Genomic DNA, 24,456 nt, shown 5'->3' on the forward strand with positions numbered 1-24,456 from the left:
AGTCAACATTGAGTTGTAAACTTTTGAAAGACATGTGTGACAAAGTGGGGAATTTTCTTGGTTTTTCTTTGTTTTTCCAGTGGGTTGCATGCAGAGGGAGGGGGACTCAGTGTCCCCGGGTGTTACTGGTTTAACGAGGGGAGAGGAGAGGGAGTTTGTGGGTACCGAGGACCGGAGAGGGAACTTGGGACCCCAGCCAATGGCCTGGAGGGTGGAGACCCCAGCGACTGGGGACCTGGTGACCCAGCTCAGGAGACGCAGCTGGTTCTGGCCAGTGGGAGGACAATGGGCTGCGAAGAGAGGACCCTGGTGACCTGACCAGCCGGTTCCAGCCAGAGGGGCCAGAGGGGGGCTGAGAGGAGAGGAGGCCCATGCCACCCTGTTTATGAGCCTGTTTACCTGGAGAGAAGACAATGGACAGAGGGGGGGCTTGGGACTGGTGATCTCAGATGCCCAGCTGGGAAGCAGGGGGGCTCTGGGCTGGAGAGGGGGAGCAGGCAGAGCCCACCTGGCTGCAGGGAGACTGGGCTGTGCTGGGCTGAGGGAGGCCAGGCCTGAGGCCCTGAGAGTTTCCTGTGCTGGGTTCAACCCTCAATAAACCCTCCTGTTTTACGCTGGCTGAGAGTCGCTCCGGGCTAGAGAACAGGGGAACATCAACCCTTGTGGGGGTGAGGGGGCCCCGGGGGTCCAGAGCGAGTGGACTCCCTGGGGGGGCCCAGGGCAGAGACAGACGTGCTAAGGCTCAGAGAGGTGCGGCTCCAGGAAGTGGAAGGGCCTGACCCCGAGAGAGGGTGGACCCCCGAGAAGGGCTGTTGCACTGAAAGGGGCACCCCCCACGGACCGCACGGGGCCAAGAGTGGGCACGATCTGTGAGTCCGTGACAGCCAGGGCCCCTCGCTCCTCATTCAGCCTCTAGTGCCAGCCTCTCCTTTCCTGTCCAGTTCAGGCAGGTGCCCCCACCCATGCTCCCTCTCTCCCAGCAGGGGCTCCCCGTCCAGGCCCCTGCCACCCCCACCCCATGCACTCCTTGTGCCCAGACTGCTGGGTCACGCCCACCCACGCTGCCCCTCCCTGATCCCAGCCAGGATTGGCAAGTGCCCGAGTTCAAAGGTGCCCTGGGAGGCTAGGAACTGGCTCCTGAGAGGGAATGGGGGGGGTGCCCAGCCTTCAAAATAGAAACCAGGAGTCCTGGCTGCCAGCCTCCCACTTGCTGTAACCACTAGACCCCAGTCCCCTCCCAGAGCCAGGAAGAGAACCCAGGAGTCCTGACTCCTATTTCCCTCACTCTAACTACTAAACCCCACTCCCTTCCCCGAGCCAGGGATAGAATCCAGGAGTCCTGGCTCCTAGCCCCGCTGCTCTAACCCATCAGGCCCCAATACCCCACTGCTGCACTAGGGGGCGCTATGTGCAGGGAGCAGGAGGAGGGGTCAGGAGAGGGGGGCTCACCCCAGTGCACTGCTAGGGGGCGCTGTGCGGCAGGGCGGGGGGGCAGAGGTCACTAGGGGGCGCTCTCCCCGGCCGTCAGTGCTGGCCCCAGCGCTAAGCAAAGTTCCAATTACTCCGGCAGAGAGAATCCTGCAAACCCCTGGGCAAGAATTACAGCCGTGGCCACTGTCACCTACCTACCGTGTCCTCGGCTCTATGGACCTCTCAGGAGACGCGTCGGCAGCGGGATGGGTCCTGCTGGGGTTTCCCTGGGGTCGTCCCTCTTCCATATTGTGGTTCTGACCCCACCTAACACAGAGCGGCCAGCCGGGGTCAGACCAAAGGTCCGTCCAGCCCAGTGTCCTGTCATCCTCCCAGCAAACAGAGGCCGCGCCCCACCCCCTCCCCCTCCGGCCGGGATCATTCCAGGCTCTGCCTGTGTCCCGTTCCCACGGCCCTGCCCCACAGGGCCCATGTGGGTCCCACTGCCACTCTGCACAATGGGGCCCGGTGTGAATCCAGGTCACTGCTGGTGGGTCTTCGGGGGGATCCCTTTCCCCTGCCTCCCCCAGGGCAGCCTCAGCCGGAGCCAGCCCCCACGCTGGGCAGTGATGTGGGTGGGGGGATTCCGCAGGGGGGGCTTCCCCACTAGGGGGTCCGGTGAGAACAGCTGGTGCCCCCCCCGGGAAGCCACTTGCATATCTCCATCCAGCCCCCTGCTGGTGTGTGTTTGTGTGTGTGTCCAGCACTGCCCCCTGCTGGTGTGTGTGTGTCCTGCCCCCTGCTGGTGTGTGTGTGTGTTTGTGTCCAGCACTTCCCCCTGCTGTGTGTGTGTGTGCATGTGTGTGCGCGCTGCCCCCTGCTGGCTGCCCCCAGCCCAGGGCAGCATGAGACGCTCCCCAGGGCTCAGGCGATGGGAAGGAGGCCGGGCCCTGGTACTTTGCAGCAGGTCCCATCCCAGGCGAGCTCCCTGCGCGCTCCCGGCACCGACCCGACTGGAAATCGGTGGGTGCCCCCCCAGCCGGGGCTGTTCTGTGGCACGGGCCAGCCGGGCATTTCCAGCCCCTCGGCGCTCGGCAGCGCTTCACTTCTTGCTTAACAATCCCCACGGGTCACAGCAGTGTTTACTGTCAGGCATTTCCCCTGCTGCGCTGCTGGAGAGGTGCTGGGAGGGGCCAGGCAGGGGCTCCAGGCACCTACAGGAGATTTGTGTTGAGTGAAAGGGCCAGAGTGGCACAGAATGATGCGGTTTGAGCATTTTTATCCATTGAACTATTGAGAGATGTGCAAAATGATGGGGGTGGTGCCAGGCCATGGAGAGGTCAGATGAGAACTGTGACATGACAGCAGATGGGGAGATGCAGGAAGTTAAGAGCGGCCAGATTGGGTCAGACCAAAGGTCCATCTAGCTCAGTGTCCTGTCTGCCGACAGTGGCCAATGCCAGGTGCCCCAGAGGGAATCATCAACTGATCCATCCCCTGTCGCCCGTTCCCAGCTTCTGTCAAACAGAGGCTTGGGACACCATCCCTGCCCGTCCTGGCTAATAGCCATTGATGGACCCGTCCTCCATGAACTTATCTAGTTCTTTTTTTGACCCCTGTTATGGTCTTGGCCTTCACAACATCCTCTGGCAGTGAGTTCCACAGCTTGACTGTGCGCTGGGTGAAGAAATAGTTCCTGTGGTTTGTTTGAAACCTGCTGCCTCTTCATTTCATTGGGTGCCCCCTAGTTCTTGTGTTACGAGAAGGAGTAAATAGCACTTCCTGATTTGGTTTCTTCACACCAGTCATGATTTTATAGACCTCTATCGTATCCCCCCTTAGCCGTCTCTTTACCAAGCTGGTCGAAAGTCAATGGAGGTGCTGCACTAAGGGAAGAAAAACCAAATGCACAAACGCAGGATGGGGGTAGCCGGGTTGGCAGCAGCACTGCTGGGACGGAGCGGGGAGCTGTGGTGGATCATCGCACCCTCGACGTGAGTCAGCGACGCGATGCCGGTGCAAGACAAAAGCAAATGCAACGTGCAGCTGCACTACCAGAGGTGCAGCGCGCACATCCCGGGCGGTGAGAACCGCTCTGCTCGGCGCTGGGCAGGCCGGGAGCTGTGTCCAGTTCTGGTCCCCGCTCCATAGAAAGGAGGTGGAGAAACTGGAAAAAGGATCCAGAGGCGAGCGACAAAGGGGTCACCTCAGCTAGGGCGCCCCCCTTGGGCGGCTGTAACGGGCCTCGGCCAGGATCAGCCCCAGGACGAGCAGGACCGCGGCGCCCAGCGCCAGGCGGGCGATGTTGGCGTGGGTGAAATCCGGGCGCCCTGGGGGGCCTGCTGTGGGGGAAGGGGAGAGTCACTCGGCGGCTCGGACGGGGAGATCAGCAGCTGGTTCTCCCCGGGAGCGGAGCCCCCAACCCCCCGTCCGGCAGGTCCGGCTCCGTGGCCTCAGCTTCCCCAACAAGGCGGTTGCCCAGGTGGACGAACAGCCCCTGCCCTGAGCCCCCGCCCTCCAGTCACTCCACCCCCCCCCCCCGTCGCTCGCTCTTCCCCACCTCCACTCACTCGCTAATTTTCACCGGGCTGGGCAGGGGGTTGGAGTGCGCCAGGGTCCAGTTGCAACCGGGTGTGCGGGTCAAAAACCGGACACCAGGGAACCCGAGCCCCAGGCCCCACCCGGGCACCCAGCTGGTCCCAACACCAGAGCCAGGCCCCCGGATCCTGTCCATCTCCTGGGACCCCCCAGTAGCTTCCAGGCAGCAAAATACAGGGCAGGACGTGCCGGAGGAGCTGGGGGTCTGGTGGTGAGGGAGGGGCAGGTTTCTGGGCTCATGCACCAGGAGTCACTTCCCGCATCCCACCCAACCAGCCCCAACCCCTGGGGGTGGCTCCTTAGGCACCATGAGCCTTCCAGGGCTGGTTCGATGGTGATTCCACCCCAGCCCATGTACCTGGCCCCGCGCTGCCTGGGTGGGTGGGAGCCGGCGCTGCTCCAGGCTGGGTCGGGTCGGTTCCCGCTGCGGGAATAGAACCAGCGTCTGTTGAGGTGGGGGAGGGGCTGAAACACTGACTTGGCGATTGCCCCCCCCCCAAACTCAGCTTCAATCATCACTGTTATTCCCGGGGGGACAGGGTGTTTGTGTGGCTGGAGCCTGTGCCATAGGGAGCCACTGGGCCCTGACCCCTCCGTGCATCCCCGGAGCAGGGAGAGCCGTCTGGGGGCCGGGATCCCCCCTTCCTCTGCCCCAAATCTCCAGTGGCTGCTGCTCCCTCCTGGCTGGGGAACCCCCCAGTGACTCCGTCCCCGCTCCCTGGCTGGGTGTCCCCTCTGCTGGGCCCAGGGCAGAGCTTGGCTCTGAGCGTCCCATTGGTGCAGAGCCCGCGGATGACCCGGCTGGGTGTGGGGCTGGGAGCGGGGACATGGAGCCGGGCCCCTCACCTGCTACCACCAGCTGCACGGTATCGCTGGGCTGCGAGGAGACGAAGGGCTCTGGCCAGGGCTGGTAGCTGCAGCTGTAGTTTCCTCCGTGCTGCCGGCCCACGCTGGGGATGCGGAACTCGGCCCCATCCCAGGCATGGCCCATCTGTTGCTGCGGGTTCAGGTCTCCAGCCTTGTGCAGGAAGAACCTCACGTACCTCATGTGCCTCATGTACCTGCGCGGACCCTGACACCAGATGGTGACGTCTGCCCCTGGGGCGATGACCCCGGTGGGGCTCAGGGAGATGGAGGGTCTGGGAAATCTGGGATCTGCGCACAGGAGACAGACACTGAGAGCCAGACCCAGGCACCCACCCAGCCCTGGCCTCCCCGGCCTCCCCCAGCCACTGGCAGATCCAGAGGCCCCTGGGCAGAGATTCTCTCCCAGATCCCAGAGTTCCCCTCACCCAGAATCCCGGCCCTGCGAGCTGGGCTCCCAGCCCCACAGACACGAGCCGCGGCTCCCTAGTGCTTGGGATCCTCATATGCCGTGTGTGGCCCCTGCCTCACTCACTGACCGGGACAGAGCGACTCACGGGCTGGTCTCTGGCGCCGGCACCGCAGGGCCCAGGGTTGCCGGTGCCCAGTTTTCAGCCGGAAAGTGGGTTGAACAGGGAACCTGGCAGTGCCGCTGACCGGACACTAAACCTGATTCCCTGCAGTACCCGGCCTCTGCCACCAGGGGGCGGGAAGAGCAGCTGCTGCTGGAGCCTGGAGGAGCAGTGGAGCCACTCAGCAGGGGCCCTGCCCCACTCCCTGCCCCACTCCCCCCATCCCCATCCCTGCAGCACAGCTCCCCTCCCCCAGCCTGCCCTGCTCACCCCCACCTGCTCCCCCTCCCCCCATCTCCTGAGCGTGGGTCCCCCTCCCTGCCACACTCATCCCCACCCGCCCCACTCCCCCATCCTGCCCCATTTCCTGCCCCCCTCACCTCCACCCCCACAGCGTGGCTCTCCCTTTCCCACCTTCCCCCCAACCTGCCCCACTCACCCCCACCCGCTCCCCCTCCCCACTCCCTGCTCCACCCCCACCCCCAGAGAGCGGGTCTCTTCCCCTGCAACACTCACCCCCACCCCAGGAGCACGGCTCCCCCCAACCCTCACCTGCCCCACTTGCCCCCCAGCCCCAGAGCACAGCTCCCCCTCCCCTCCTCACCCCCACCCCCGGAGTGTGGCTTTCCCTCCCCTGCCCTGCCACACCCCCACCCCCAGAGCCTGGCTCCACCTCCCCCACCCTCACCCCTGGAGCCTGGCTCACCTGGCAGGGGGAGGGTGGTGGAGAGAGCAGGGAATGACGATGCGGGGGGGGGAAGAGGACCAGGGGGCGGGGCCTTGGGGAAGAGGCGGAGCAGGGGGTGGGAGAGGTTCCCGCACTCAGTGTCCAGTTTTCACAAATTGGAAAGTTGACACCCTAGCATGGCCTGAGCCCCCCCCCAGGAAGGGAGTCACCCCCTGGGAGGCAGGGAGGGGTCATTATCCCCATTCTACATGGGGGAAACTGAGGCACAGACAGAGTCACTTTCCTTAAAAAGCAGCAAAGAGTCTTGTGGCACCTTATAGACTAACAGACGTTTTGGAGCATGAGCTTTTGTGGGTGAATGCCCACTTCGTCGGATGCATGTAGTGGAAATTTCCAGGGGCAGGTTTATATATGCAAGCAAGAAGCAAGCTAGAGATAACGAGGTTAGATCAATCAGGGAGGATGAGGCCCTGTTCTAGCAGCTGAGGTGTGAAAACCAAGGGAGGAGAAACTGGTTCTGTAGTTGGTAAGCCATTCACAGTCTTTGTTTAATCCTCAGCTGATGGTGTCAAATTTGCAGATGAACTGGAGCTCAGCAGTTTCTCTTTGAAGTCTGGTCCTGAAGTTTTTTTGCTGCAGGATGGCCACCTTAAGATCTGCTTTTGTGTGGCCAGGGAGGTTGAAGTGTTCTCCTACAGGTTTTTCTATATTGCCATTCATAATATCTGATTTGTGTCCATTTATCCTTTTCCGTAGAGACTGTCCAGTTTGGCCGATGTACATAGCAGAGGGGCATTTCTGGCATATGATGGCATATATTACATTGGTGGCCATGCAGGTGAATGAACCAGTGATGGTGTGGCTGATCTGGTTAGGTCCTTTGATGGTGTTGCTGGTGTAGATATATGGGCAGAGTTGGCATCGAGGTTTGTTGCATGGATTGGTTCCTGAGCTAGAGTTACTATGGTGCGGTGTGCAATTACTGGTGAGAATATGCTTCAGATTGGCAGGTTGTCTGTGGATGAGGACTGGCCTGCCACCCAAGGCCTGTGAAAGTGAGGGATCATCTGTTTCCTTATTTCCTCGTGCGGGTACTGTAGTTTTGAGAATGCTTGGTGGAGATTTTGTAGGTGTTGGTCTCTGTCTGAGGGGTTAGAGCAGATGCGGTTGTACCTCAGTGCTTGGCTGTAGACAAACAGATCAACAGAGCCAGACGTGTACCCAGAAGCCTCCTACTACAAGACAAACCCCAGAAAGAAACCAACAGGACTCCACTGGCCATCACATACAGTCCCCAGCTAAAACCCCTTTTACAGATCCAGACTAACACGGCTACCCCTCTGATACTTCACTTTCCTCAGTGAGCTCCCAGGGGCAGGGACCGTCTCTTCATTCTGTGTTTATGCAGCGCCTGACACAACAGGGCCCTGATCATGGTGGGGGCCCTACATGCTCCCCCGACACAAAGGATCCAGCGCTATTGAGGTCAGTGTTTGCAGACCTCTCCACTAACTGTGGGTGTCTTGGTTTGTGGGCGCTCGGCCTGAGATCCCCCAAGGTTGAGCCCCCCCCCAAGGAAGGACACTTATGAAAACCGCGACGTGCTCCCATCACACAGAATCTGTGGCCGCGCCAGGAGCTGGGCCAGATCTCCTGGGTCGCAGCCCAGCACCATGTTGTCACGGAGTGTGGGGGAGTCCGGCCCTGCACCCCTCTTCCTGAACTCACAGTGACTCTCAGCCAGCCAGTAAAACAGAAGGTTTATTGAACAACAGGAACACAGGATACAGCCCAGCTTGTGTTCAGAGCCAGGACCCCTCAATCTGGCCTTTCTGGGGGGTTCAGGGTGCTTGGATCCCAGCCTAGGATCCCCTGAAAACCCACCACCCAGCTCCCAAACTGAAGACTCCTCCCTGTCATCCCCTGCCCGACTGTCCACATATTGGTCGGCCAGCCGGCCTGCGTGCTGCGGGTTCTCCGGCTTCTGGTCCATCAACCACCGCCTCAGGTCGGATGGACACTGCTCATACAGGTGCTCCAGTACGAATAGGTCAAGCAGGTCCTCTCTAGTTTGGGCCCCAGCTGTCCACTTGCGGGTGTACCCCTGCGCCCGGTTGACCAGTTGTAGGTATATGACCTCCCGGATCTTATGTTGACTCCGGAACCTCTTCCGGTACATCTCCGGGGTCAGCCCAAACTCGCGGAGCAGGGCCTCTTTGAACAGGTTGTAGTCCCCCGCCTCCGCCCCTTTCATGCAGCTGTACACCTCCACGGCGGTAGAGTCCAGTAAGGGGGTGAGGAACTGGATCCTGTCTGCAGGGTCAACCTGGTGCAGCTCGCAGGCATTCTCAAAGGCCGTCAGGACGGTGTCTATGTCCTCCCACTCCTTACGCCGGGCCAGGAAGTTCTTATCAAAGCTCTTTGTAGGCTTGGGCCCCCCCTCACTCACCGCCGCCGGGGCCTTACTGTTGCTCAGCTGGGCCATGGCCAGCTCATGTCTGCGCTGCTGCTCCTTCTCCCTCTCCTCGTATTCGCGTTGTTTCTCCTTCTCCCTCTCCTCGTATTCGCGTTGCTTCTGCTTCTCCTCCAGCTCACGCTGGCTTTGTCTCTCCTCACGTTCCCTCTGTCTCTCCTCATATTCCCTCTGTTCCTTACGCTCCTCCAGCTCTCTCAGTTTTATCTCTCTCTCCAAGTCCAGCCGCCTGCGCTCCACGGAGGCCGAGCGTCGCCGGGACAATCCCCGGCTGGGGGGGGAGCTTCGCCGGGCCGATCCCCTGCTGGCCGGGGGGGTCACGGTGCCCTCGGTAGCTGGGCTCCTCCTCCCCCTAGGCCTAGGGGTGGGAGGTCTTGGGAGCCCTCAGCGGCTGGCTGACCACTCCCAGCGGGGACAGACACTGGTGCCTGCGCTGCATCTGCCCGGCTGCTTCCCTCAGAGACAGGGACCGGTTCATTCCTGCAATCTCTCTCCTCCAGCCGGGCAATCAGCTGGGCCTTGGTGAACTTCCCACAGTGCAGCCCCCTCTGCTTGCACAGCTCCACCAGGTCGCACTTGCGCTGCTTGGCATACATCTTCCTGCTGGCCGCTCACAGGCCGGGGTGCTCGCCGCTCCCCACGGGTTCCAGGGGGACCCCTAGTGTGCCAGTCCTTGAGGTCACCACCTCTTTGCCAGGGTCGAGCTGCAGACTCCTCCGCCCCTGGAATCGCTCGCTGTGATCCCCCGGGGGACCCTGTTACTGCAAAGTCCTTCTCGCTGGTCACACTTTCCCAGGGGTTAATCGCCCCTTCGTTTTACTGCTCCCCAGTCACTTACTGCAGGAAGCGCCGTCCACGGGGTGCAGTCGATCCCACCCCTGCCACCAGTTGTCACGGAGTGTGGGGGAGTCCGGCCCTGGGAAGCAGCCGGGCAGATGCAGCGCAGGCACCAGTGTGCCGGGCGTCCCCTCTGCGGGGTCAGGGCTCAGGGCAGAGCCTGGCTCTGAGCGTCCCATTGGCACCGAGACCCATGAGGGTCTGGCTGGGGGTGGGGCTGGGAACGGGGAAGCTGATCCGGGCCCCTCACCTCTCACCACCAGCTCCACGGGGTCGCTGGGGTATGACATTGCGAATGGCTCCGATCGGCTGTGATAGGAGTAGCTGTAGCTCCCGCCGGCTCACGTTGCTGATGGGAAACACAACCTCCAACCCGACCGAATCCACAGATGGGAAATGACGTTTGTCATGGAGTCCCCGGGCGATGCTCTGGACCTGCTCCCCACCAAGCCAGGCAGGACTCTGGGGAGCCTCCTCTCCCTTGGATCAGACTTGTTCAGGGCAAGAAGCTCACACGGCTTCACCTCCTGGGTCTCTCCCTGGAGCATTCAGCATCCTCTGCCCCTCCGTGCGCTTCCCACAGCGAGCCCGCCCCAGCGGGGTCCTGGGGAAGCCACAGGGTCCTGCCCCCCCACTTCGCAGTCAGACGTGACTCTCAGCCAGCCAGTAACACAGAGGTTTATTTGATGACAGGAACACGGTTTAAAACAGAGCTTGTAGGTACAGCGAACTGGACCCCTCAGCTGGGTCCACTATGGGGGGCAGTGAGCCAGACCCCCACGTCTGCACTTCACTCCTCGTCCCCAGCCAGCCCCAGACTGACACCCCACTCCAGCCCCAACTCTTCTGCTCAGCCCCTTTCCCGGGCCAGGAGGTCACCTGACCTCTTTGTCTCCAACACCTTCAGTTGGAACCTTTGCAGAAGAGGGGCCCAGGCCATCAGTTGCCAGGAGACAGAGTGCCAGGCATTTAGGTGCACTGGCTCTTTGCTCTGCAGCAACCACACACCCTTATCCCACCACCTAGATATTAACAACTGCAGAGGGGACACTGAGGCATCAACACAGTATTCAGAGAAAACGTTAAGAACATTTCCACTTCGTCACAATGTTGCACTTTATTCAGCATGAACCACACGCCCTGGCGCAGCCCCGGACACCGGACAGTCATGGCTCCCCCCAGGGAGACCCCCCCGCTGGGTCTCAGGGAGATGCTGGGTTTGGGGTAGCTGGGCTCTGCAGTGGGAAGCAGACAGGCCGTGAGACACAGGCCCCGTCACTCACTCCTGGGGCCTGTCCTCACCACGCGGCCTCAGTGGTGGGTCAGACCCGGCGGCCCTGGGGACGGGCTCCTGGATCCCTTTCCACAGGGGCCAGAGTTTCCTCTGAGCCCTGGGCTCACAGCATGAGACACGGAGCAACCCCAGCCCCTGGGGCCCAGAGCTCTGCTCCCCGGTGGGTGACAGGCCAGGCCAGTCTCCAGGGTCCAGTCACTCCCTGGCTTCTCTGCTGGGAGGGCTGGGAGCAGGACTCCTGGGTTCTCTGCCCGGCTCTGGGAGGGGAGTGGGGTCTAGTGGGGAGAGCAGGGGGGATGGGGGCCAGGACTCCTGGGTTCTGTGCACAGCACCACCACTGACTTGTAGGGGACTGTGCAAGTCTCTACTATACACTGAGGTTTATAACTTTCAGCTCTGCCCAGCACCCCCTGTCACAGCGTGTGGGGGGAGACTAAGCTCCGCGCAGTCCTGGGCTCCCCCCTCACTCACCGCAGCAGGGGACCCGCTGCCCCTCAGCCTCGCCCGTTCCAGCTCATGATGACGCTGTCGCTCTTTCTCCTCCAGTTCCCGCTGTCTTTGTCTCTCCTCATGTTCTCTCTGTCTCTCATGATCCTCCAGCTCTCTCAGTTTTAGCTCTCTCCCATTCCAGCCGCTTGCGCTGCACGGATGCCAAGCGTCGCCGGGACCATCCCCTGCTGGGGGGTGAGCTTCGCCGGGATGATCCCCTGCTGGCCGGGGGAGGGGGGTCACGGTGCCCTCCGTATTTGCTGGGCTCCTCCCCGCCCTTCCCCCAGGCTGCCGCCCTCAGAGACAAGGATCAGTTCATTCCAGCGATCTCGCTCCAGCTGGGCAATGAGCTGGTCTTTGGTGAGCCTCCTTCTGCGCAGCCCCCTCTGCTTGCACAGCTCCACCAGGTCGCACTTACGCCGCTTGGCATACATCTTCCTGCTGGCTGCTCACAGGCTGGGGTGCTCACCGCTCCCCATGGTTTCCAGGGGGACCCCTAGTGTGCCAGTCCTTCAGGTCACCACCTCTCTGCGAGGGTCGAGCCGCAGACTCCTCCGCCCCTGGGACCGCAATCCCCTGGGGGACCCTGTTACTGCAAAGTCCTTCTCCCTGGTCACACACTCCCAGGGGTTAATCGCCTCCTGAAACCATCTCTCTCCGACTCTTCAGCACGCCTGGTTCCCATCAATCCCCCTTCATTTTACTGCTCCCCAGTCACTTACTGCAGGAAGCCCCGTCCATGGGGTGCAGTACATCCCACCTCTGCCACCAGTTGTCACGGAGTGTGGGGGGACACAGGGCCCTGCACCCCCGGCCTCCTGCGATTCACCAGGACTCTCAGCCAGCCAGTAAAGCAGAAGGTTTATTTAGACGACAGGAGCACAGTCCAACACAGGTCTTGCAGGCACAGACAACAAGGCCCCCTTTAGTTAGGTCCATCTGGGGCCCCAGGGAGGCCCATTGGGAAGCCCAAGCCCCATCGGGTGCCCCTCTCCATTTCCCAGCCAGCTCCAAACTGATGAAACTCCCTCCAGCCTCTCACTCAGCCTCCCCCCGGCTCCTCCCCCAGCCTTTGTCCTTTGTCCAGTTTCTGGGGCACAGGTGTCACCTGGCTCCAACCCCCCATCCTGGGTTCTCAGGTTACATGCTCAGGTGTCCTCCCTTCCCCAGTGCAGCCGTCCGAGCACAGCTCCCCTGCAACCTTCCCAGGCCAATACTCCCCACTCAGCATTCACATAACACAGCCGGAAAATTCCCACTTCCTCACACCCCCTAACTGATGTGCTGCCTGGAACCCCCCCCCCCACACACACACGCTCTGCAGCTCCCCCTGGGAAGGGGTCCTGCTCCCTGAGCCCTGAATCTCCAGCTGCTTCTTCTCCCCGCTGGCTGGGGAACCCCCCAGTAACTCCGTCCCCCCTCCCTGATGGGTGTCCCCGTCTGGTGGGCCAAGGTTCCAGCTGGGTGTGGGGCTGGGAACGGAGACACCGAACCAGGCCCCTCTCCTGCTCCCACCAGCTCCCCAGGGTCGCTGGGCTCTGACCAGGTGTGGGGATCCGAGCTGGGGGGATAATAGCAGGTGTAGCTGCCTCCTTCTGCCCGGCTCACTTTGGGGAGGGGAAATTTGACCCCAGCCGAGTCCCCGCCCCGCCCTGCTGCGTTCCTGGCCCCAGCCTTGTACAGAGCAAACTCCAGACGCCGGCGCTGACCCCGACACTGGATGGTAGCAGCTCCCTCTAGGGTGACCCCCCCACTGGGGCTGAGGGAGATGGAGGGCTTGTGAGAGCTGAGCTCTGCAGTGCGTGGGAGACGGAGCGTGAGACAGACCCCAGCATGGCCACCGCGCCCCGGCCCCAGCGTGGAGCGTCAGCGACGGGGCAGAGACAGGGTCAGGGTCTCCCCTGGGATCCAGGGCATCAAGGCACCATGGGGCCGAGATATCCCCCATCCCCGCGACCATCACTGGCTGGGCTGGACGTCCCATTGGCTGGGTGCCAGGGCTCACGGAGACCCCCTGGGGCCTGGCTGGGTGTGGAGCTGGGAGCCGAGGTGCCGGGCTGGGCCCCTCACCTGCTACAATGATCTGCACAGGGTCACTGTGCTCCGAGTAGGTAACGTTTCCTGTTCTGTTGCTATAACGACAGGTGTAGCTGCCCCCGTGGTCCCGTCTGGCACTGGTGATGGGAAATTCAGCCTCAGAGCCGGCAGGGTCCGTGTAATTCAGAATATTCTCATCTTCATCCTTGTAGAACAGGATCCTCATGCCCAGGAGCTGATGCTGACACCGGATGGTGACGTTTCCCCCCAAGGGAATCACCCCACCGGGGCTGACGGAGATGGAGGGTTTGGGGTAGGATGCCTCTGGAGTCACAAACAAACAGGCAGTAAGTGGGGGTGACACAAACCGTGTCCATCTGACTCAATCCTCTGCCCATCTGTCGCTCCAGCGTTTCACCCCCTGCCCGTCCCTGGGGTGCAGCCCGGCCCCGCGGCTCACAGCCGGGGTGAGACACAGCACAGGGGGAAGGAGATTTCCAGTCTCAGATTCCTTCAGTTCTCCAGGGTCAATTCAGCCCTGCCCCCACTGCAGTCAGGGGTGACTCCGGTGTGACCCCAAAGAGTTGAGATCAAAACCTGTCCCTGCCCCCATCACAGTCAGGTGGTGAATTGGGATCTACCCTGTGGGGTTCCTGGTCTAAATTTGGGTTATTTGAGCAAGCGGCTCCCAGGACAGGCCCCCTAAGAAAACATGTTTACAAAATCCCCCAGTTGTTCTGACAGGTGCCCATCCCTGTAATGAGTGGGGTGAGGTCTCAGTCCCCACCTCTGGGGCATGTGTCTGACAGGATCATCCCTTTGGGGGATTGGTGCCCCTTACCCCCACCCACATCCCTTGTCCTTAATGCAGAAATTCCCCCAGCTGCCTCATTCCCCACAGATACTCACGTCCCGACACCCTGCTACACCCGGCCAGCCAGCAGCCTGGAAAGGAGATGGGTCGTTAGGGACCAGATCTCAGAGCAAATGGATCCTACATTGGTCTCAGATCCCACTATGGGCACACGCCCTGGCTGTTTCCGATACTCACCGAGGAGGAGGACGGTCAGAGCAGATGCCATGACAGGGCAGTGGGGGCCCCTCAGAGCTGCCACCAACACCCCAGTGCTGAGCTCCACCGAGTCTGAGGCCTGAGTGCGAGCGGAATGAGGAACTGCGCCGGGGGCTGCAGCCCCAGGAAGCCAGTGATGCGCTCGGCCCCTTTCTTGCCATCAGCTGGTTTCTCTGCAATCTCCAGCCCAAATCTACCACGGTCAGAGCAAAGCCAGCTCCCTGCAGCACCCAGCAAACCACTTCCCCTCCTGCAGCTGCCTGGTTCTGCCCCCCTGCCCCCCATCACCTCCCAGCCCCACATGGGAGCTGCCCAGTCCAGGGACCAGCTAGGAAAAGGGGGAATCTCAGGAGGCGTCAAGAGGTGCCCAGGCTGCCCTGACCTTTTCCCCCAGACCTCCCTGGAGCAGCAGCGCAGCACAGAGGAGGGCACCGCCCCCCCCACCAACACACACACACAGTGCCACCCACGGAGCAGCCCTCTCCCATGGAGCAGGGCAGAGATTCCTTCCTGACCCAGCTGGGCCCAGTGCCCGCCCTGGAGCATGAGGGTGGAGGGGTCTGGACAACCTCCTTCTCAGGTAGTGTCACTGCAGATGCTGTTTTTAGCTCAGTGATGTGGCACAGAGACAGGGCGGGGCCTGGGAGGGTTTGTGGTTTGCAGGCCCCAGTAACGGGGGGAGGGAGGGGTAAATATAGATCCTGACTTGTTAAAGGAGCAGTGGATAAATCAGCCACAGGGGAAGTCTGACCAGACCCGGCGCTCGCTTCCTGTTTCAGCTACTGCCAGTGAAACTCTGTGTTATCCCCGGGGGGACAGGGGGTTTGTGTGGCTGCGGCCGGTGCCGGCTCAGCAGCCATTGGCCCCGACGCCTTTGTGCTTCCCCAAAGCGGGGACAGCCGTCTGGGGGCTGGGATCTCTCCCCAAATGTCCAGCAGCTGCTGCTCCCCCCTGACTGGGGAATCCCCCAGTGACTCGGTCCCTGCTCTCCAGCCGGGTGTCCCCTCTGCTGTGCCCAGGGCAGAGCCTGGCTCTGAGCATCCCATTGGTGCAGAGCCCCATGACGAGCCGACTGGGTGTGGGGCTGGGAGCTGGGACGGCTGAGCCGGGCCCCACACCTGCTACCACCAGCTGCACGGTGTCGCTGGGCTGCGAGGAGATGAAGGGCTCTGACCGGGGCCGGTAGCTGCAGCTGTAGCTCCCTCCATGCTGCCGGCCCACGCTGGGGATGCGGAACTCGGCCCCGGCCCCAGCAGGGTCCATGTGTCGCTGCGGGTTCAGGTCTCCAGCCTTGTGCAGGAAGAACCTCACGTCCCGGTGCTGCCCCTGACACCGGATGGTGACGTCTGCCCCTGGGGCGGTGACCCCGGTGGGGCTCAGATAGATGTTGGGTCTGGGTAAGCTGGGATCTGCGCACAGGAGACAGGCTGTGAGAGCCAGACCCAGGCACCCACCCAGCCTCAGCCTCCTCAGCCGCAGGCAGATCCAGGGGCCCCCGGGCAGAGATTCTCTCCCAGATCCCAGAGTTCCCCCCACCCAGAATCCCGGCCCTGCGAGCTGGGCTCCCAGCCCACAGACAGGAGCCGCGGCTCCCTAGTGCTTGGGATCCTCATATGCCGTGTGTGGCCCCTGCCTCACTCACTGCCCTGGACAGAGCGACTCACGGGCTGGTCTCTGGCGCCGGCACCGCAGGGCCCAGGGTTTCCGGTGCCCAGTTTTCAGCCGGAAAGTGGGTTGAACAGGGAACCTGGCAGTGCCACTGACCGGACACTAAACCTGATTCCCTGCAGTACCCGGCCTTTGCCACCAGGGGGAGGGAAGAGCAGCTGAGCTACTCTGCAGTGGCTCTGCCCCACTCACCCCCACCCCCAGCCCTGGAGGTGGCTCACCCGGCAGGGGGAGGGTGGAGAGAGCAGCGAGTGTCGGTTGGGAGGAGGGGGGAGAGGACCAGGGGGCGGAGCCTTGGGGAAGAGGCGGAGCAGGGGGTGGGAGAGGTTCCCGCACTCAGTGTCCAGTTTTCACAAATTGGAAAGTTGACACCCTAGCAGGGCCTGAGCCCCCCACAGGAAGGGAGTCACCCCCTGGGAGGCAGGGAGGGGTCATTATCCCCATTCTACAGGGGGAAACTGAGGCACAGACAGACTCACTTTCCTCAGTGAGCTCCCAGGGGCAGGGACTGTCTCCTCACTCTGTGTTTAGGCAGCACCTGATACAACGGGGCCCTGATCATGGTGGGGGCCCTACATGCTCCCAGGGCCGGCTCCAGAGCCCAGCAGGGCAAGCTCCCGCCTGGGGCGGCCCTTTCCTGGGGGGGCGGCAGGCTGGGCCGGCGGACCTGCCGCAGTCATGCCTGTGGGAGGTCCACCGTATCCCCGGGAGCAGCGGACCTGCCACAGGCATGACTGCGGAGGGGACGCTCAGCCGGCGGCTCCAGTGGACCTCCTGCAGGCATGACTGTGGACGGTTCGCTGGTCCCGCGGCTCGGCTGGACCTCCCGCAGGCATGCCTGCGGCAGCTCAACCGGAGCCGCCGGACCAGCGAATCGCCCGCAGCTGCGGGAGGTCCAGCTGAGCCGCACGACCAGCGGACCCTCCGCAGTCATGCCCGCGGGAGGTCCGCTGCTCCCGCGGCTCGGGGGCGCCTCCCGGGCATGACTGCTTGGGGCGGCCAAATTTGTAGAGCCGCCCCTGCATGCTCCCCCGACACAAGGGATCCAGCGTTACTGAGGCAGCGTTTGCAGACGTCTCCACTAACTGGGGCTGTCTCGGTTTGTGGGTGCTCGGCGTCAGATCCCCAAGATTGAGCCCCCCCCCCACAAGGAAGGACACTTTTGAAAACCACGACATGCTCCCATCACACAGAGTCTGTGGTCTTGCCAGTAGCTGGGCCAGATCTCCTGGGTCCCAGCCCAGCACCATGTCCACCAAGCCACCGCTCCTCCTGCAGCCCCTGCTTCATTCAGCCCCAGCCGGGGCACTGCCTGGGGCGGCGCCTGGAGAACAGAGGGGATGGGATCACGGGATTAAATAGCGACTCCCGGTCCCTACGCACAAGGGGCAGCGTCAAAGTAGCCTCCCTGCCCCGAGTCTCCAGGGGCTGCTGCTCCCCCCTGGCTGGGGAACCCCCCAGTGACTCCGTCCCAGCTCCCCGGTCGGGCGTCCCCTCTGCGGGGTCAGGGCTCAGGGCAGAGCCTGGCTCTGAACGTCCCATTGGCACCGAGCCCCCATGAGGGTCTGGCTGGGGGTGGGGCTGGGAACAGGGACACTGAGCCGGGCCCCTCACCTCTCACCACCAGCTCCACGGGGTCGCTGGGGTACGACATGTTGAACGGCTCTGAGCTGCTGTGATAGGAGCAGCTGTAGCTCCCGCCGTCCTCCCGGCGTACATCGCTGATGGGAAACACAACCTCAAACCTGTCCGAATTCACAGGTTGGAAATGACGTCCCTCTTCATTCAGCACGAACCGCACGCCCTGGCGCTGCCCCCGACACCAGACGGCCACGGCTCCCCCCAGGGAAACCCCCCAGCTGGGGCTCAGGGAGATGCTGGTTTTGGGGTAGCTGGGCTCTGCAGTGGGAAGCAGACAGGCCGTGAGACGCAGGCCCCGTCACTCAGTCCCTGGGGTGGTGTCATAAATAGTTAGTTAAGGGTTAAGTTTCCACCTGTAAAGGGTTAACACATAGTACCTGGTGAACACCTGACCTGAGGACCAATCAGGGAAGAGAATTTAAAATTCCTAGGAGGGAACTTTTTCTCTCTTTTCTTGTGTGTGTTGTTCTTAGCCGTTTGGAGTTACAAGGGTCCAGAGGTTTAATCAAGTCTTCTGCAAGTTTCCATCTTTCTGAACTAATTTCTTCTAGTCAAGATAGTGAGTATTAGAAAGGTACTTTGTGTCCTCATCTGATAATCCTATGTTTGCAATTCTGTGCGTTTGTTATTGATTATTTTTAATTCTGCCTGTATTGTTTGTACTGAGAAGGAGAGAGGATTCTCTCCAGAAATTAGTAAGGTTATACCCTATGAAAGTCCAGCTTGGGCTCATAGAGATTGTGTATTTTCTTGTTTTTCTTTTAATAAATTCTTTCTATAAAGATTTGATTAAATCCCTTCTACTGTGGATACACGGGGAGGGGGCTAAGAAACTCTCTCTCGGTGGTGAGACAAGCTTATCTCCGGGCAGAGAGGGGAGGGAGGAGACGGGGAGGTTTCTCCCTCTGTGAGTTGATCTGTGTTTCCCCCAGGGAACGTCTTTGGAAAGAGGAGGGGGAAAACAGCGGTGTCCCGGCCCACGTAAATTGACCGGGTGGTGGCAGCAAAAGGGAGACCTACCCTAGGATTTTAGGGTGGGGGGGGGGGAATACATGCTGGTCTTCAACTTGAAACCCCCCAGTTTCAAGTGAGGGTGAGACCATGACAGGTGGGCTCCTGGATGCCTTTCCACAGGGGCCTCCCTCCGTGCTGCCGACCCACAGCACCACCACTGACTTGTAGGGGACTGTGCAAGTCTGTACTATGCACTGAGGTTTATAACCTTCAGCTCCGCCCAACACCCCCTGTCACGGAGTGTGGGGGGACACAAGGCCCTGCACCCCCAGCTTCCTGCGATTCACCGTGACTCTCAGCCAGCCAGTAAAGCAGAAGGTTTATTTGGACGACAGGAGCAAAGTCCAAGACAGGTCTTGCCGGTACAGACAACAGGACCCCCTTTAGTTAGGCCCATCTGGGGCCCCAGGGAGACCACAGCCCCGTGGGAAGCCCGAGCCCCATCGGGGCTCCCCTCCATTTCCCAGCCAGCTCCTAAGTTAAACTCCCTCCAGCCTCTCACTCAGCCTCCCCCCCGGCTCCTCCCCCAGCCTTCGTCCTTTGTCCAGTTTCCTGGGCAGAGGTGTCATCTGGCCTCCAGCCCCCCATCCTGGGTTCTCAGGTTACATGCTCGGGTGTCCTCCCTTCCCCAGTGCAGCCGTCCCAGCACAGCTCCCCTGCAACCTTCCCAGGCCAATACTCCCCACTCAGCATTCACCTGGCACAGCCAGAACATTCCCACTTCCTCACACCCCCTAACTGATGTGCTGCCTGGGGAAGCCCCCCCCCCCACACTGCAGCTCCCCCTGGGGAAGGGGTCCTGCTCCCTGAGCCCTGAATCTCCAGCCGCTGCTTCTCCCCCCTGGCTGGGGAACCCCCCAGTAACACCGTCTCCCCTCCCTGATGGGCGTCCCCTCTGGTGGGCCAAGGTTCCAGCTGGGTGTGGGGCTGTGAGCGGCGACACTGATCCAGGCCCCTCTCCTGCTCCCACCAGCTCCCCAGGGTCGCTGGGCTCCGACCAGGTATGGGGATCCGAGCTGGGGGATAATAGCAGGTGTAGCTGCCTCCCTCTGCCCGGCTCACTTTGGGGAGGGGAAATTTGACCCCGGCCGAGTCCCCGCCCCGCGCTGCTGCGTTCCTGGCCCCAGCCTTGTACAGAGCAAACTCCAGACGCTGGCGCTGACCCCGACACTGGATGGTAGTGTTGGTGCCATTAGGCATAGCCCTAGATAACTCAGGAGGGTGGAAAATCACAGTATTAATGAAGCTTTTCTGTACCAGGCCTGAATGAACCAAAGTTAATGCTATGTTTGTCCAGAGTGCCTCCATGTCTAAACTCTGATTGAACTCCCAGGTCAGAATTGAGAATGGAATGTGTAACTGCTCCTTATCAGTGTAAGACACCAGAAGATAGGGCCCCTTTTTACTACTTGTGTTTAGTTTAGAAAGAGGGGAGGGGAGGCAAAGTAATAAATTCAGAAGTAAACCAAGGTAACAGCCTTGAAAAGTTAAAAGATGAATTGTTTGCTGTCAAGGATGATTTAATTGTTAACTATACAATATGTGTACTCTATAGGAGGGGGGAGGAGACTAGTGGGGGGTAATGAGGATGCCTGGCTGAAGTCATGTATAAGAAGAGACACACAGCTTGCATCTGTGTGCAGGATTTGAGATTGTAATATCTCCCTTGCACCCTTTATTTGGGCTCAAATAAACTTTTTCTGCATTCTCCACCTTGGTGTGTTATTTGGAACGAAGCACACCGGGCAACGAACCACTGTTTGCTGCCTCAGGCCTTTTGGGCCGGCAACAGTAGCAGCTCCCCCTAGGGTGACCCCCCCCCACACACTGGGGTGCAGGGAGATGGAGGGTCTGGGGGAGCTGAGCTCTGCAGTGGGTGGGAGACAGGGCGTGACACAGACCCCAGCACGGCCACCGCGCCCCGTCCCCAGCGTGGAGCGTCAGCGACGGGGCAGAGACAGGGTCAGGGTCTCCACTGGGATCCAGGGCACCAAGGCACCATGGGGCCGAGATATCCCCCATCCCCGCAACCTTCACTGGCTGGGCTGGACGTCCCATTGGCTGGGTGCCAGGGCTCACGGAGACCCCCCTGGGGCCTGTCTGGGTGTGGGGCTGGGAGCCGAGGCACCGGGCTGGGCCCCTCACCTGCTACAATGATCTGCACAGGGTTACTGAGCTCCGAGTAGGCAGGTGGGTCTGTTCTGTCGGTATAACGACAGGTGTAGCTGCCCCCGTCTTCCCGTCTGGCGCTGGTGATGGGAAATTCAGCCACATAACCAGTGGGGTCTGTGTAAGTCAGATAGTTCCCAGCTCCAGCCTTGTAGAGGAGGATCCTCATGCCCAGGCGGTGATGCCAACACCGGATGGTGACGTTCCCCCCCACGGGGATCACCCCACCGGAGCTGACGGAGATGTAGGGTTTGGGGTAGGACCCCTCTGGAGTCACAAACAAACAGGCAGTAAGTGGGGGTGACACCAACCCCGTCCATCTCATTCAATCCCTGCCCATCTGTCGCTCCAGCATTTCACCCCCCGCCCATCCCTGGGGTGCAGCCCGGCCCCGCGGCTCACAGCCGGGGTGAGACACAGCAGGGGGGAAGGAGATTTCCAGTCTCAGATTCCTTCTGTTCTCCAGGGTCAATTCAGCCCTGCCCCCGCTGCAGTCAGGGGTGACTCTTGACTGACCCCCAAAGAGTTGAGATCAAAACCTGTCCCGGCCCCCATCGCCGTCAGGCAGTGAATTGGGATCTACCCTGTGGGGTTCCTGGTCTAAATTTGGGTCATTTGAGCAAGCGGCTCCCAGGACAGGCCCCCTAAGAAAACATGTTTACAAAATCCCCCAGTTGTTCTAACAGGTTCCCATCCCTGTAATGAGTGGGGTGAGGTCTCAGACCCCACCTCTGGGGCATGTGTCTGACAGGATCATCCCTTTGGCCGGGATGCCTGTAATTCCTCCTCCCGGCCGCCAGGGGGCGCTGCGCTGCGGGAGCCATGTGGGCTGCTTCTTGGCCCGGTTGCTGCTGCTCCTCGGACCTCTGGCCCTGGGGCTCCTGCTGCTGCCTGGTGGGTGCCCGGCTGCCTCCTGCTGCTCATGCTGCTCCCAGCCCCTCCCCCCGGTTGAGTGTCTGCACCCCTCCCCCGCTCCCCCTGCCTGCACCCCCCCGCCGCAGCCAGCCCCTGTTGCAGCCAGCCCGTGTCACACTCCCTGCCTCCAGCGAGCCCTGCCCCACGCCCCTGTCTGCAGCCAGCCCCATGGCCACTGGTGCCCTGCAGTTCTCAGGGCAGTAACCCTGCGCACCTGCTTCAATGAGGGGGGCAGGGAGCGGCTGGGACCCACACGTGTGCACACCCTAGAGTGACCAGACAGCAAGTGTGAAAAATCGGGACAGGGGGTGAGGGGTAATAGGAGCCTATATAAGAGAGAGACCCAAAAATTGAGACTGTCCCCTATAAAATTGGGGCATCTGGTCACCCTAGCACACCCCAAGGGAGTGGCGGGGACCCACCCATGTGAAAAGGAGCTCATTTCTAGTTCAGCCCCATCTTTTTAAAAAAGAACTTTAGGTAGGGTTGACATATATCTGTATTTTCCTGGACATGTCAGGCTTTTCAGTTCTTAAATCGCTTTTCAGTTCTTAAAAATTCCTCCCAGGAAAATACAGATGTATGGTAACCCTATTGGTACAAAAAATACATGCTGTGGCACATCCCTTAAATCAGAACTTTTTATAGGGAACCGGTTGTTAAGATTTTAGCAGCTCATCACTGGTCGTTAGGGACCAGATCCCAGAGCAAATGGATCCTACATTGGTCTCAGATCCCACTATGGGCACACGCCCTGGCTGTCTCCGATACTCCCCGAGGAGGAGAACGGTGAGAGCAGACACCATGACGGGGCAGTGGGGGGCTCGTCAGAGCAGCCACCAACACCCTGGTGCTGAGCTCCACCCAGCCTGAGGCCCGAGTGCGAGCGGAATGAGGAACTGCGCCGGGGGCTGCAGCCCCAGGAAGCCAGTGACAGGCTCGGCCCCTTTCTTCTTATCAGCTGGTTTCTTTGCAATCTCCAGCCAAAATCTACCATGGTCAGAGCAAAGCCAGCTCCCTGCAGCACCCAGCAAACCACTTCCCCCCCTGCAGCTGAGCTCCCAGCCCCACAGACACCGAGCCTCAGCTCCTTAGTTCTTGGGACCCTACATACCCATGTCTGACCCCTGCCTCGTTCATTTTATCTGGCCTGCCCTGGACACAGAGAGACTCACAGGCTGGTCTCTGATGCCCGGCACTGCAGGGCCTGAGCGCCGCATAGGAAGGAGTCAACCTGCCACCCCCCTTGGAAGGCAGGGAGGGGTCATTATCCCCATTCTACACAGGAGGAAACTCAGGCACAGACAGATTCACTTTCCTTAGTGAGCTCCCAGGGGCAGGGACTGTCTCCTCACTCTGTCTTTATGCAGCGCCTGGCACAAAGGGGCCCTGAACATGGCGGGGGCCCTACATGCTCCCCCAACCCAGGGGATCCAGCGCTATTGAGGCCAGTGTTTGCAGAGGACTCCACTAGCGGTGGGTGTCTTGGTTTGTGGGCACTTGACCTGAGATCCCCCAGTACTGAGGCCACCTCACAAGGAAGGACACTTTTGAGAACTGCGAGGTGCTCCCGTCACACAGAGTCCAGTCTCCAGGGTCCATTCACTCCCTGGGTTTTGTGCTGGGAGGGCTGGGAGCCAGGACTCCTGGGTTCTCTCCCCAGCTCTGGGAGGGGAGTGGAGTCTAGTGTAGAGAGCAGGGAGGATGAGGCCCAGGACTCCTGGGTACTGTGCACAGCACCACCACTTACTTGTAGGGGACTGTGCAAGTGTCACAGAGTGTGGGGGAGTCCGGCCCTGCACCTCTCTTCCTGGGACTCAGTGACTCTCAGCCAGCCAGTAAAACAGAAGGTTTATTGGACAACAGGAACGCAGGCTACAGCAGAGCTTGTGGGCACAGCCAGGACCCCTCAATTGAGTCCTTCTGGGGGTTCAGTGTGCTTGGATCTCAGCTTGGGATTCCCTGAATTCCCCCCACCCAGCCCCAAACCAAAACTGACCAAACCCTCTCCAGCAGGCTCCCTCCCTTTGTCCAGCTTCCCGGGCAAAGGTGTTTACTCCTCCTCCCGCCTGCCTGGCTCAGGTTACAGGCTCAGGTCCTGTTGCTCACCTAAAGTCACCCCCTGCTCTCCCATCCCCCACACAGACAGTCCCTACTGCATCACATGCCCCATGACCGTACCTGATTTAGGAGCCTCTGCCTGCTGCCGTTCGGGTGGCGCCTCCTTGTGGACCTGGGGATGCCAGAGGTGTCTCTTGGGGGGCTTGGCCTCTGGCAGCAGGTTGCAGGCTGGGCGCCGGCACCGGACCCACAGTTCCTTGCCCTTCTCGTACAGGACCACCAGCTCCTTCATGTCACCCAGCAGGTGGTACAAAATATATCGGAAGGACAGGACAGGCCGTGCAGGGGGAGGAGTGGCACTATATGTGAAAGAAAGTGTAGATTCAAATGAAGTAAAAATCGTAAGCGAATCCACATGTTCCATAGAGTCTCTATGGATAGAAATTTCATGCTCTAGTAAAAATATAACATTAGGGATCTATTATCGACCACCTGACCAGGACAGTAATAGTGATGATGAAATGCTAAGGGAAATTAGAGAGGCTATCAAAATTAAGAACCCAATAATAGTGGGGGATTTCAATTATCCCCATATTGACTGGGAACATTTCTCTTCAGGACGAAATGCAGAGATAAAATTTCTCGATACTTTAA

The 24,456-nt window shown here is 60.6% G+C and overlaps 2 protein-coding genes across 2 annotated transcripts; both read right to left on the reverse strand.

Moving 5' to 3' along the window:
• Nucleotides 1–2,963: 2,963 nt before the first annotated feature.
• Nucleotides 2,964–14,484, reverse strand: LOC123350111 (leukocyte immunoglobulin-like receptor subfamily A member 2). The gene is made up of 6 exons (XM_044988495.1): nucleotides 14,314–14,484; nucleotides 14,172–14,207; nucleotides 13,296–13,586; nucleotides 4,855–5,163; nucleotides 4,367–4,432; nucleotides 2,964–3,752 (listed from the first exon to the last, which is right to left on the reverse strand). The coding sequence occupies exons 1-6, from the start codon at nucleotides 14,342–14,344 to the stop codon at nucleotides 3,622–3,624; spliced, it is 864 nt and encodes a 287-aa protein (XP_044844430.1). The 5' UTR covers nucleotides 14,345–14,484; the 3' UTR covers nucleotides 2,964–3,621.
• A 699-nt stretch (nucleotides 14,485–15,183) lies between these two features.
• Nucleotides 15,184–22,547, reverse strand: LOC123350568 (immunoglobulin superfamily member 1-like). Its single transcript, XM_044989201.1, has 4 exons — nucleotides 22,493–22,547; nucleotides 20,803–21,093; nucleotides 17,617–17,901; nucleotides 15,184–15,743 (listed from the first exon to the last, which is right to left on the reverse strand). The coding sequence occupies exons 1-4, from the start codon at nucleotides 22,545–22,547 to the stop codon at nucleotides 15,184–15,186; spliced, it is 1,191 nt and encodes a 396-aa protein (XP_044845136.1).
• Between the last annotated feature and the right edge of the window lie 1,909 nt (nucleotides 22,548–24,456).

Source organism: Mauremys mutica, chromosome 15 (assembly GCF_020497125.1).
Source record: "Mauremys mutica isolate MM-2020 ecotype Southern chromosome 15, ASM2049712v1, whole genome shotgun sequence".
Classification (NCBI taxonomy): Eukaryota; Metazoa; Chordata; order Testudines; family Geoemydidae; genus Mauremys; species Mauremys mutica.

What these genes read in the sequence shown, in the direction of transcription:
- LOC123350568 (XM_044989201.1), bottom strand. Translation starts at nt 22,547, where the DNA reads ATGGTGTCTGCTCTCACCGTTCTCCTCCTCGGGGAGTATCGGAGACAG. An exon ending in GTATCGGAGACAGCCAGGGC is followed by an intron (nt 21,094 to 22,492) that starts GTGTGCCCATAG and finishes TTGTGACTCCAG; the next exon opens with AGGGGTCCTACCCCAAACCC. An exon ending in TGTGCAGATCATTGTAGCAG is followed by an intron (nt 17,902 to 20,802) that starts GTGAGGGGCCCA and finishes TTCCCACTGCAG; the next exon opens with AGCCCAGCTACCCCAAAACC.
- LOC123350111 (XM_044988495.1), bottom strand. Translation starts at nt 14,344, where the DNA reads ATGGCATCTGCTCTGACCGTCCTCCTCCTCG. An exon ending in TCTGACCGTCCTCCTCCTCG is followed by an intron (nt 14,208 to 14,313) that starts GTGAGTATCGGA and finishes TCTCCTTTCCAG; the next exon opens with GCTGCTGGCTGGCCGGGTGT. An exon ending in TGTGCAGATCATTGTAGCAG is followed by an intron (nt 5,164 to 13,295) that starts GTGAGGGGCCCA and finishes TCCTGTGCGCAG; the next exon opens with ATCCCAGATTTCCCAGACCC.